This window comes from Chionomys nivalis, chromosome 1 (genome assembly GCF_950005125.1).
Source record: "Chionomys nivalis chromosome 1, mChiNiv1.1, whole genome shotgun sequence".
Classification (NCBI taxonomy): domain Eukaryota; kingdom Metazoa; phylum Chordata; class Mammalia; order Rodentia; family Cricetidae; genus Chionomys; species Chionomys nivalis.
The window spans coordinates 156555336-156569661 of record NC_080086.1 but is presented as its reverse complement, the minus strand read 5'-3'; the positions used below and the strand labels follow the sequence as shown (position 1 = coordinate 156569661).

The following is a 14326-nucleotide window of genomic DNA, read 5'->3' as shown; positions in this document are numbered from 1 at the left end:
GAAACTAAAAGTTTATGGTAGAGATAAATAGCAGTTGTCACCTATCCAAATCAGGAATAGTGAAAGGAAGCAGGCATCTAAAGACATCTTCCAGCAATCATCCAGGCATTCAAATGTAAAGGGGAGACAAGGAGTAAGCAGATGAAATTAGTTCCTTCTGACACATCTCTCACTGGAGTTCTGGATAAAATGGAATGAAGGATGTATGGCTTGATGTTAGAATCCATGGATGAAAACTCACAAAAACTGAAGAAAATATGCAGTTGCAGGTGCAGATGAAGGAGACACAATGATCCCAAACATGAGAGAATATCCCTATCAGAGAGAAAGCACCGATTGCCTATGAAAGAAAGAAAATAGTCTGCCCATTGTCCGTTTAATCATGGACACCTAAAATACTTGAAAAATGGTTGTTAAGAAAATAACCATAAAACATACTACCAAGAAACAATAGATGATAGATAGATAGATGATAGATATATAGATAGATAGAGATAGACACATAAATTATAGATAAAACATAAAAATGTTTTTAATGAAGTGTTTACAGAAGCACTATCACCATAGCCAAGATATGAAATTAACAAAGTACTTACCAATAGATGAATGCGTAGAGAAAATGTGATATGTAGATTTGGTAGAACACTATACAACCTTTCAAAATAAGGATATTATATCTTTCCATCAGCATGAATGAACCTGAGGTCATTTAGTTTAGTAAAACATGGCAGATATTGAAACACAAGTACCACAGAACAACATTTACATAAAGACATTTGAAATGTTGCACTCATTGAAGTAGAGAGTTGAATGGTAACAACCACTGGGTGGAATGGTTGAGAAGAGAGGGAAATGTCAAAGCATATGCAAGGTTACATAGGAGGAAAGCGTTCAAGAGATCTACTGTACAATTCAGTTTATATGTTATAGTAAGAAAACCACTGAAAATATGTAAATATGGTAAGAAAGTATAGTAATACACATGTCAGTTAGGTCAATTGAGCTACACCACAGTGGTTACATGTACTAAAACATTATGTTGCATGTGATAAATGTGTAAAATTTTTACTTGCAACTTGAAAGTTAAAATAATCTTAAAAGGCAAATTTGGCAACCTTATCTCCCATTCTTTTAGGCCATATCAGTTTGTTACTAAAAACATAATGATAGCAATACAAGGGGAAATTATAGCCCAATGGCACTGATGCACATAGTCTCAAAATTTTTAAGCCAAGTAACAAAGCCTCTCTCCCCTTATATGCATATTATAGGTGTGTATGTGTGTGTGTCATATATGATATCATAGTTTCTGACATTATCAGAAAATATGTATAAATGTTACAAGTGAAAAAAATTGAGACCCAACAAACCATTGAACAAAATCACTAACAATAATAATTTAAAAAAATCTTAGTAGATGGTAAGTTGACACGAGCTCCCTTAGACATGAAAATGAACTAATTTTGTGTTAAGAGGCATCAACATCATAACTTAATCATTCACAGGATTTTCCTTAAGATTTGGAAGCAAAAAAAAAAAAAAAAAGATTTGGAAGCTCAGAAACCTTCAAGGACAGTTAGGTTAGCACTAAACAGTAGGTCATAGCCACTGTGTTAGGACATGAAGAATGTGAAAATACAGAAGCTGGAAACAAGGCAACAGGCTAGCATTAACAACACTAAATGGATGCAAATGGTTGTTTTTATATATCTATTTGCATATATGCAAATATATGTAACAATAATAAAGAAAAAGTGGCCATGAATTTGAGAAAGAGTGGGAGAAGTGGGGAGATATGAGAAAAGAGAGAGGAAGAAAGGGAGGGTAGGAAATGATATATTTTAAGTAAAATTTTAAATGTTATTAATAACTTCCAGAATTATAAATCTTCCAACATTTTCAATGAAAAATAAAATAATACATGTACTTTAAAAAAAAGAATTAAGAGAAACAAAAAGAATCAAATAACAGCCTGCAGTTCCATCTCATCTCTGCACTGTTCATAGTTTGTTTCCAGAGCCCTGGGATGTAAAGAAAGAAAGCAGGCTCCTGAGGGGCCATGATGCCAGTGACCTTCACCAAAGCTAACTTCACTTGGAGTGACTTGGCCCATCCTGTTCGCTTAAAGCCAGCCCAGAATTATGAACTCCCATCAAATCTGTCACTTGATTTCATTCCAATTAATCTAATTCATTTGAATAGGATTCAAATGATTGAATTCAGCTGTAGCAAATTTTTTGCTCAGTGAAATTGGTCCATGATTGGAATCTATTAAGTTCAATTCAATAAAATAAATTTAAATATTATCCAGTAAAATTAATTCTTAATTAATTAACATTTCAATTCAGGTCCAATCTGAACTTCCATTCTATATTTCTAAATTTGGCCTGGATCTAATCAATAAGATAAAGCAAAATCCAATGTAATTCTGAAAGATACAACCTTAAGCTAATCAACTTCATTCATTTCTAGTCTCCCCTAATCAGATGAGTTTAGAGACATTCAATCACGGGGAGAAAAAAATGTTCACCTTTAATGATCAAATTGAAGGTTTATATCAGATGTTTAAAATGATGTGTTTTCCCCACTGTCTGCAGTATAACTCTGCAGAATATTGCTGGATTTATTCTTTTGTTTAATCTTTATCTGAACATAGACTGGCATAGAATTAGATGGTTGGAAAACAAAAGAGAATATTATTATACGGCTTAACACATTGACTTCTCAAAAAAATTATAGGGTGCTTGAAATGACACACTTCTACATCTAAGATAATACCAAGACGTGTGATTTTTTTCTTTTACTTTTATAAAGTGTTTAATTTAACCAGTAAAATACAGCTATTTTATTGCAGGATCATGATTATAAAATTTAAAATTAAAAGGTAATAGCTATACTATGCTTAAAATATGAATTAAATGAAGGTTCCTCTATAATAAATACCATGAACATCTCTTTTTTTAAGTATAATTTACTTTTTATAGATTCTTTGTGGATCATGCATCATGATCCCCCTCCCTTCCCATCTGCCCTCTGTCTTGCAGCCCACCCCCAAGGATAAAACAAAATAAAATTTAAAAGAAAAGAAAGAAAAAATCTTGTCATGGAAGCTATAGTATGACATAGTCTATATATTTTTTTATTTAATCGAAATTTTACATACAAATCCCAGTTCCCATTCCCTCTCCTCTTCCCACTCCCTCTTTCTCCCCCTTTCCCTAACCCCCCACTCCTCAGAGAGGGTAAAGCTTCCCATGGGGAGTCAACAAGGTCTAGCACACCCCTTTGAGGCAGGACCAAGCCCCTCCCCCACTATATCTAGACTGAGCATGGTATCCCTCCAAAGAGAATGAGTTCCAAAAAGAAAGTTCAAGCAGTAGGGATAAATCTTGGCCACACTGCCCACAGACTATCCCCGGCATACAACTGTAACCACATTCAGAGGCCCAATTTGGTCCTATGCTGGTTCCCCTGCTATCAATCCAGAGTCAGTGAGCTCCCATTAGCTCAGGTCAGCTGTTTCAGTGGGGATCCCCATCATGGTCTCAACCTCTTTGCTCATATTATTGCTCTTCCCTCTCTTCAACTGGACTTTGGGAGCTCAGCCCAGTGCTTTGCTGTGGATCTCTGCATCTGCTTCCATCAATTGCTGGATGAAGGTTCTATGATGACAATTAAGGTAGCCATCAACCTGTTTGTAGGGGAAGGTCAATTCTCCACTATTGCTTAGGGTCTTAGTTGGGGTCATCCTTAAGGATTCCTGGGAATTTTCTGAGTGCTAGGTTTCTTGCTAGCCCCATAATTGCTCCCTCAATTAAGATATCCCTTTCTTTGCTCTCCCTCTCTGTCCTTCCTCCATCTTAACCATCCGGTTCCCTCATGTTCTCCCCCCTCCTTCCCCTTTATCCTCCTCCCCTTCCATACTCTACCCCTCCACCTCCATGCTTCCAGTTTTCTCAGATCTTGTCTATTTCCCCTTCCCAGGGGGGATCCCTGTATGTTTTCGTTTGGGTTCTCCTTGTTACCTAGCTTCTCTGGGGCTGTGGGCTAAATGCTAGTTATTCTTTGTTTTATGTCTAATATCCACTTATGAACAAGCACATATCTTGTTCACCTTTCTGGGTCCGGGTTACCTCGTATAGGATGGGGTTTTTTTTCTAGTTCCATCCATTTGCATGCAAATTTCAAGATGTCATTGTTTTTTACCACTGAGTAATACTATATTGTACACATTTTCTTTATCCATTTTTTGGTTGGGGGACATCTAGGTTGTTTTGAGGTTCTGGTTATTACAAATAATGCTGCTGTGAACATAGCTGAGCAAATGTCCTTATACTATGATTGAGCATCCTTTGGGTATATGCCCGAGTGGTATTGCTAAGTCTTGATGTAGGTTGATTCTTAATTTTCTGAGAAACTGCCATACTGATTTCCAATGTGACTGTACACGTTTTCATTCTTACCAGCAATGGGGGAGTGTTCCCCTTACTCTGAATTCTCTCTAGCAGAAGCTATCTTTGGTGGTTTTGATCTTAGCCATTCTGTCTGGTGTAAGATGGTATCTCAGAGTTGTTTTGATATGCATTTTTCTGATGGTTAAGTATGTTGAGCAATTCCTTAAGAGTCTTTTGGTCATTTGAGATTCTTCTGATGAGAATTTTTTGTTTATATCTGTACCCCATTTTTTAATTGGGTTATTTGGTAGTTTGATGTCTAGTTTCTTGAGTTCTTTGTATCATTTGGAGAACAGTTCCTTGTCTGATGTAGGGTTGGTGAAGATCGTTTCCCATTTAGTAGAATGCTATTTTATCTTATTGACTGTGTCCTTTGCCTTGCAGAAGCTTCTCAGTTTCAGAAGGTTCCATTTATTTATTGTTGCTCTCGGTGTCTGTGCTACTGGTGTTACATTTAGGTGGTCTCCTGTTCATGCCCTCTCCAAGTCAACGTATTGCAGTCTTGTCTGGTAAGAAATTCCCACAGGTAATCAATGACAATCCCAAAATTTTCCTTTGAGCTTTCCATAGTCTTGCCCTGTAGGCCAGAAAATCTACATTGTTTAATGGAATCCTGAAAAAGTGGAAACCTTTTACTGCCTCTCTACCTTACCTTCCATCAGTGTTGGGGGAGGGGAGACACTATTAACTAGAAGTGATTGCTCTGCATCTTCACTACATGGGCCTCTTGCTTCTATTGGAATCCTGAGACATGGGCTCCATGGTCCAGTTTTTGAAAGTGAGTGTATTGAGAAAAACAAACTCCACATGTCAATGAAGACTGACCAACTCTAACTGAGAAAACTCTAGAACTAGTGATCAGTTCCCACTTTCCCTTCCCAGAATCAGCAAATACCCTTTATCCCCTTTAGTTTGGGGTCCTAAATTTCTCGGACCATGCACATTTCAAACTGAAGCAAAAGGAAACTCTAGCCTAATCTTGGAAGCGTTAGCTGCCAGATTATCTGAAGAAGAATAATCTGGTAGCTAACTTGCCTCAAAAGTTTCACCCTGATCCTCCAGGGAGGAGCTTGTTACTTAAACTCTCCCATCTCTCCTCTTTAGGTCAACAGCTTTAGAAGGGAGGTGCTCCCTGACATCAGGATGCTCTGTATGCACAAGAGATCAGTTCAGGTGTCTGTAAGTAGTTAGCATATTATTTGTCACTTGATTGCTGCAATGAGATAAAAGTGGTTGGTGCTATTCAATGAGGAGGTGAAAGAGCAGCAACCAGGCAATGCAGTGATTAAAATGGAAGGAAGGATGGCCTCAGAGAGCAAAATCTGAGTTACTTAGGAGGAGCATGCCTGAGATGATAGATTAGTTAGTTACTGTGCCTCCCTGTCCAGTCATGACCACTGCTTATGTTTGTCTATCCCATTACAGTATGGGAAATCTGAATATATACAATTAAAAAGTCTTTTAAATGATTGAATTCTGCCATGTCACTAGAGGCCTTGAACTTTTATAGTATACCAAAACAGATTGTCTGCAAAGGAGTTACCACCAGGGGGCACTAAATGCCACGGTGTTTGGGGCAAGTTAAAGCTGTTCTGTTTTCTCTTGCTAAAATGGTTTCTGTGGGCATTTAAGTTGTTTCCAGGTTCTGGCTATGACAAACAATGCTACTATGAACATAGTTGAGCACATGTCCTTGTGGCATAATTGAGCATCCTTTGGGTATATACCCCAAAGTGGTATTACTGGGTCTTGAGGTAGGTTGTTTCCTAATTTTCTGAGAAATCACCATACTGGTATCCAAAAGGGTTGTATCAGCTTGCATTCCCACCAGCAATGCAGAAGTGTTCCCTTTTCCCCACAACCTCTTCAACATAAGTTGTCATCAGTGTTTTGGATCTTGGTCATTCTTACAGGGGTTAGATGGAATCTCAGAGTTGTTTTGATTTGCATTTCTCTGATGGTTAAGGATATTGAGCATTTTCTTAAGTGTCTTTCCACCATTTTAGATTCCTCCGTTGAGAGTTCTCTGTTTAGGTCTGTACACCATCTTTTATTGAGCTATTTGTTCTTTTGATGGCCAATTTCTTGAGTTCTTTGTATATTTTGGAGATCAGTTAAATGCCCCTTGACTAAAAAATGGATAAGGAAAATGTAGTACATATACACAATGGAGTACTACACAGCAGAAAAAAATAATGACATCTTGAAATTTGCGGGCCAACGGTTGGATCTAGAAAACACCATATTGAGTGAGGTAACCCAGACCCAGAATGATAAATATCATATGTACTCACTTATAAATGGGTTTTAGACATAAAGCAAAGAAAAACCAGCTTACAATTCACAATCCCAGAGAACCTAGACAGCAATGAGAACACTAAGAGAGACATACATGGATCTAATTTACATGAGAAGTAGAAAAAGACAAGATCTCCTCAGTAAACTGGGAGCATGGAGACCTTGGGAGAGGGTGGAGGGGGGGGGGAGAAAAATATATAGCTCAATAAAAACAATAAAAATTGAATAAAAAACTCCCCTGTGAGTCCACAAATAATCTGGAAATAGTTAAACATTCAGGGAACTAAGAAGTCTTGGGGTATTGCTTTGCATATCTTCTAGAAGTGGACAAATGAAACTCATTAGATGTCCCAGACACAAAGTTGAGTCTTTTTTGAGCACATGCATACTTACTAGTTAAGCAGCTTGGTAAGTTACACATAGCACAGACCTCTTTTCTAAAGAACACACTCTGGAAAACCCTTGTACCGAGTGCATTTTCAGGTGTGTCCATGCGTTGGCTCTGGCACTTCTGCAACAATTTGTTATTAGCGAGACTAGTAGTCTTAAGTAGACTTAAGTCTTTAAGTGCCCTCTTTTCTCTCTCTTACTAGCTTCATCCAGCTCATAAGAAACTCTCTGCTGTGATGCAACTTGATCTGAAGTGGATTCAAACAGCAGAATGATTAGACTTCATTCCATCCCTTCCTGCCTGATTTAATTCACTGGGCCTCACCTTAACAACCTAGTGTCTCATTAACCTAGAATATGGCATCTGACTACAGTGACTCACCTATGTGACACGGTTAACTAGAATCTTCATAGTTAAAGGTTGAAGACAAGTCTCTGAACTCTTGGATAATTTATTTCTTTTCTTACCACTTCATATTCTTGTCTTTTAAAAAGTCTTTTCACTTTGATTGCTTTTAACTGTTTTCCCCCAAAGCCAATTAATGGTTTGTAAAGAAAAAAATAGCATTTCATTAGGATAGCATTGGAATGAAGCAGTTCTTTTGCTCAAAGAGAAAATTGAAGCACTCTTCCCTTGCTAAATATGAAATATATACCAAATTAATGATTTATTTTTGTTATTGTGATTTAAAACCAAATTAGCCAGTATGAATAACAAAGTGCACAATTTCCTTTTTGCCCAGGAATTGGTTTGTCTTATTGCCAATTTGTTTGTTGGGTTGCTTGTGCCAAAAGTCATGTGCTTTGTGGGGACTTGATTTATTCTTCTTGGAAAGAGAATGCAGTAATATCAACTTTGCATTTCCCTCACCTGAAGCATTAGTTATCCAGTCAGAAGTATTGTGGTTTGATCAACAGAGAAGGGAAAAGAGGCTTGATAGCCAAGTCCCCCTCATACCCCCTGATCCCTAGTATGTCGCTTCTTTCAAGCTGAACAGAGGAAATACCACGATAGAACTTCTCTTTGTGTTCTGCTGTCCAGTAAGAAGACTCTTTCCCTTCTCTTCCTTACAAAACTGGGGGTGGAAGGGAGGGGCAGTTGCTAAAATGCTTACCCTGCAAGCATGCAAATATGAATTTGATCCCTAGAACAAATTTCACTCAAGAACAGTTAGTCAGGACAGTAACCCCAGTGCTAGGAAGCTGGAGATCCTGGGATGCTTGCTAACCAGCTTCCATGATGAGTTCAGGGCAAGTGAGAGACCTTGACATGATGCTAGCTTCCATGATGAGTTCAGGGCTAGCAAGAGACCTTGACTCAAAAACAAGATGTGAACACCTACGGAATGACACCCAAACTTGACCTCTGGCCTGTGGATACAGATGTACACACAGGCACAAATACAGGCACGTAAAACGCACATCCACCTACAGAAACACACACAACACACACACTCTACTGGTACAGAGCCAGACTTTCATGCAGACCTGAGAGTTCTTGCTGTGCATCTAAAGCAAACCTGACAATGAAACTTCCTTTCCCCAGTGTCTGGGCAGCCCCCACAGACGCTGCCAGGAGCCAGCTGTCCCTCTTCTTCCACTCTCATAGTCTTCTTCTGAAGGTGAGGCTGAATGCTATCTTGCTCCTTTTGTTGACATTGTTCTGATTTTCACAAAGAATATTGAACCATAGATAGCTCTTGGGTCATGTGAGTTTCTATAATTGTCTGAAATGACAAGAAAGACATGGTGTGGAGTTGTTTCAATTGGCCGCTGGAAAGAGTAGACATGAAACTCAGGGTCTCAGATATAGAATTCTTTTCCTGAGCATTTTTGGCATGAACTGAATATGTTGTTCCTCTTGGTTGGTCTATTAACTCCACTTCTATGTGGGTCTATTTTATCCCTGTACCCCAGGCAGAAAGTATTGCACCTCCTAGTTTTCTAAAACAATGACACTGACCAAAATTTACTGGGGGAGAAACCATTTAGCATTAGTCAGCTAAACAATGAAATACTCAAATTGGATTCGATAGCTAAGGAAGTAAAGTTTTTATCTGGCTAGGTTGAAGTTTGAATAACAAAGTGCTTTTTGCATGTCAACCCAGCACTATCTACCTTTTCCTGCTTCCTGCTGTCAACACAAAAACCACAGCTTTCTTCTTAAAGGAAATAAAAGATAGTTTATGCTGGAGTCATTGTGAGTGACCAGGGCTTGAAAACACAGATTTGGGTTACCCCAATTTCCATGTCCCAATGTGGAAGCAGTTTTATGAAGTTTTTATAGTTTGACAGAAATAAGGCAAATTTAAAATGCATTGATGGGTACATCAGAGAGGCAGGTATGTCATAATGAGGGAAGTCTTTCTTGTAAGCCTAAGATACTATCTGAGGACATACTTGGCTTGTGGATTGGTAGTCCTGGTTGCCTACTATGTCAATAGATTCTAAGATGTTTGATCTGTTGTCACAAGGCGTTGGTTTTGACTCAGAGAAAGGCATGGAATGGCTAGTCCAGAGAGCCAGAACTAAGACCAACAATAAGCCTGTGGACCTGCAACGTTCCAACCTCTCCACAGTACTGAAATTCTCATCAGACAGTGGATCTCTGCAGACAGATTTCTTCAGCAGCTCCCATGCACAGACAACACAGTATCTTCTCAGAGTCCCCTTTCCACTGTCACACAGCCAGAGACAGACTCCAGAAGACCTGCGACAGCTCAAAGGACAAACAACCTGCATGTTTCCTGGGACAGCATAGATTAGATAGTTCCCATAAAGCACACTTTGCAAACCTTTAAAAAAAAGAACTGGACATTGCAGAAGGAAAACAATATTGTATCATGGAACCATGGCTTTGACACTGGGAAGTATCAAAACTCTGGTACTTTCCCCTGACCCTGACAGGAAGAGAAGAGACCCTGAAGCAAAATCATTCGAGTACAGAGTTCAAACCCAAATGGCTTCTCTGCTGTGACAGGGCCCCTCTAGGGAGGACACAGCTGCAGAGTGGGCCCTTCATCTCAGAAAGCTGGCTTCTTTCTCCTTTGAAACAGAGGGGAAATCTTTCTCCCTCAGATACCTACCAAATCAAGTTCTTAAGTTTCCCATAACGATCATAATATGGAAAACAGTAAGCTTTCTAAATTAAGAGAAATCTGGGTACTTATATGGAACAGAACACCCACTTCATTCCTTTTCAAGTTAGAGTGTTGATTCCCTCGGGACTCAGAGCATGACCCTGCATCCAGAACCACTTTCAGTGGCTTTAAACTGCCTGCTCTTGAGGAAAAAATAATGCAGCATCTCACTTGGTATCACAGTATACCAAGTATGTGCACTACTCCATCATTATAGCTATGATATTATTTATTTAGATGTTGTGATTACCCAGTTGGTAACTGAAGAATGCAAGACTTTCCTATGTCTTTCTTCAGTGCACTGACAGACACAAGTGTGCATGTACTTAGTGTCCTGAAAGGACAGGTGGAGGTAGATTCTTATAATGGAATTTCACCCACAGGCCTAGAGATTTTAATGGATTCCCTCTTTGGCTTACTGGCTGGCCCTGTCTCCATTAATTTAGTCATTCCTAGTTTCTTCTAAGGTCCATCTGTCCTCTTAGCATATCCCCCAAATTCTTCCACATTCTTACCTCTTGCAGATTTTTCCTTCCTTTTCAAGAATTGTGTTATTTCAGTATAGAAGCAATAAAATAGGATAAAGACTGACAGGAAGAGGAAGCAGAAAGGATATTGCATTGTACACAGACATGCATGTTGAATGCAATTGTGTCAGAATCCTAAAAGAGCAAAATCAGAGAATCAAAGAGAATGGATGTCAGTGGCCCTAGGAATAGAAGAAACAGAACGTTGCTAATAAATAAAAGTTTCCGTTAAAAAAGGTGAATGGGTTCTAGAACATTTCTGGATAGCATCATCGTTATGATTAGCATGTTGTTTCAAACACTTAGACACTTTGTTAAGAAAGGAGGACTCATACTGAGTACTCTCAGCACATGAAATGGAAGAAAAAGCCCCCATGGCCAGCATCTTCTCAATCTCTCTTCTCATCCTTTCCGCCTCCAGGCTGTTCTTGCTGGCATTCTCTTAGAGTGGATTCATTTTCCTTCCACTTCTCTGGCAGCCTTCTGTGGAATTCCAGCACCATTTGTGATGCTGTTGTAGCCTTACAGATTCCACGGGTGCCTCCTAACCGCCTCCTCTCCTACACTCCATCTACCCCAGCTACCCCAAATGCTCTCTGTTTTCTTTGTCCTCTCCTAGTCTCACATTATTAATTATCTCTTCCATTATTAAGAGACCGTAAAGCCTCTCCTCCCTGATTTCATCACATAGAAATTCATCTTTTCTCTTACTCTAGATTGTTAAAACCCAAATTGAACAGTAATGATTCCCTGCTCCAAATCCTCCTGTGGCCTCCTATTACTTCAGGATAAAATTCAGGCTTTATAAGTTGGAGGAAAGTAGCCCTAAAAGGCAAGAAGTAGTCAGTGTGAAACAATTTCTCCTTTGGACAAAGATTTTCCAGCTCAGCCCTCATTTGCTATCTAATACTGTGTTCTGCTGCTACACTCCCCAACTCTTCTCCCCAGCCCTACTTAGCACCACATGCTTGCTTCTGCATACACATTACATATAAAACTCTTCTCTATGGATTGTTGCTTAATGTTCCCTTTATATAGGACTCCTTTCCGTTTATGTTTCAGTTCACTTAGATCAAATCAACCTACAAGACACAGCTCAGAGAAAGCATTCACCATCACCTTTACCTCATACCCTCTCCCATGCTCACAGCACTCATACATTTGTTTCCCCATTCCCTGCAGCCTGCATTTCTTCTCTGTTGTTCTACTGTTTGGCACATAATCAGAACACAACGAGTTTTGATGACCAGGTAAAGGGTGAATAAATGAATGGAATGGATAGGGGATTTGGATCGGGGAGTTCCTGCGCATCCAACATCTGTAGACAAGATACTCAGGTTTCTTATATCACATGGGGTAACACTTTGTATAACCTAGGTACCCACATCTTCTCCAATATGTTGCATCATCTCTAGATCAACTTTAATAGCTAATGTAAGGTAAACGCCGTGTAAATAGTTCTTGCACACTGTTACTGAAGGAATCACTATGAGAGGTCTGTGTATGTTTGTTTTGATTCTCAGCTTGCTGATTGTGTGGACATAGAAGCTATGGACATAGAGAGATGACTTCGTAACAGATAGCTAGTGTGGTATGATATGGTGTCAGACTTTTGATGTGAGGCATAAATCTCCTGGGTAATAAAAGACGGGTTTAGCCTTTCTAGACCAAAGCTCTTTATAAATAAAACTAAGAGGTCAAACTTAAGACATGGCAAAGCCCACACTTAACTCTAGCCATCTTTTATCTCCATACTTCTATCAGTTCTCATAAGAGCAAAATCATCTATGGAGTTAGCTGTATATTGCAGAATGGTTCATATGCCTTCAATGCAGACTGACGCCATCTAGGATTCCCATTCCCTGAATTAATACCTAAGTTTTAGAAGCTTGAATGTCAAAGCTTTGTCCACCGAGATGTATGAAGAGAAAGAAGAAACTTGAACTTTGACGTTCTGTCTGATGTTTTAATTAAATGTTCCTATTATTAAACTAATTTTACGTTAAAGATGGGCATATGGCATTCAGTTTATCAGAAACTGCTGTAGCTCCTAGGACGAGAGAACAAGGGTGAGATTATAAGGATGCAATTTAGGCCCCTCTCTAACTGTGCTTTTCCCCTTCCTTGCAGATGGAAGTCCTTACACGTGGTGGGTTGGCAAAGCCAACGAGAAGCACTACTACTGGGGCGGCTCAGAGCCTGGAATTCAGAAGTGTGCCTGCGGCATCGAGCGCAACTGCACAGACCCCAAGTACTACTGCAACTGTGATGCGGACTACAAGCAGTGGTGAGTGCCCCAGAGTGCAACCTCCCTGAGTCTGCATGTCAGGAGGGCTAATAAAAGGGAAGTCTGGGGAGGTGTTAAAGTGAGAAGATAATCGGGAAGAAATGTGGGAAGCTAACTCAGTGGACAAATGTCAGGAGTATCCCGGCAATAAAAAAGCAGAGTGAGGTCAGCGCGACAAGGGTGCACATTGGGAAGCTGACTGACACATAATTGATGTGTTCATATTCCATTCCAAGAGGAAAATAATGAGTCATGTTGGCAGCACTGATTTACATTATAGCATGTGCCCTGCAAGGATGGAGGACCGAATGCAAGGTGCAGATACCTGAGAGGAAAAAAGAGGGGAGGCAGATGTCTAGACAAGGCTTTCAGCTCCCAGGATGTTTGCTTTAGTACACAGACCAGAAACAAAATGAGGAAGGGAAAGGAAAGAAAGGGAAAGGATTCTTTGTTCTCCTTGCCCACAAGTGCCTGCCTGTCTCCTTTGCCATCATACTCCGAATTGTTTATAACCCTGATACAACTCAGTCCAAGAAAGATCTACTTTTCATCCCTCCACTGGCTTTTGTCTGCTTTACAGTGAGTGACTATGGCAGTGTCCATCACAGATAAAGATAGAATTAGCTGTCCTCTGGAAAAAGAAGAGAGGGCCGGGCTTATCTGGAAGAATATAAACCAGAAGAAAAAGCCTAGCCCACCTCCCCTAGGTCAGACAGTGTTGGAGCCTCCTGCTCATTCCTGCTCTGCATAGCTGCAGGAAGCAGAGCCCTGAATCTCTCTGGTAACTAAGCCTAGGTTCCCCAAGTCCACCTGGAGTCACCATCTGTAAGAATGACGTACAAAATAAATTCTTTTTACCTGTTACTCAATAACTAATTCTTAAAATACAAAAATGATAGGATTTTCAGGCAGGAGGTCTACAAACTTAACAAGGATTTTGTTTCTTTTAGCAAATAAAAACAAATATATATTGTTTGTATATATACATATATATACATGTGTATATATAGGATATATATGTGTATATACGATACATGATACACATATGTGGATGTGTGTGGATGTATATGTGTGTATCATATATACTATATATACACACATACATATATGTGTATACATCCTATTTATTTCAGTAACTTAGAATCTATGGGTGTTACTAATTTCAAACATAGGTAGTTATCATTATGTTCTATTTTTTAAGATTAATGTTGTAAATATATGTGTCTGTGT

General features: G+C 39.3%; 1 protein-coding gene across 1 annotated transcript in view; it reads left to right on the top strand.

Moving 5' to 3' along the window:
- Cntnap2 (contactin associated protein 2) overlaps positions 1-14326 on the top strand; it is a 2085894-nt gene that overhangs the window by 1546185 nt on the left and 525383 nt on the right. Inside the window, exon 14 of the mRNA XM_057766295.1 lies at positions 12940-13096. Within this exon, the coding sequence (XP_057622278.1) occupies positions 12940-13096 (157 nt within the window). The remainder of the gene's footprint in view (positions 1-12939; positions 13097-14326) is intronic.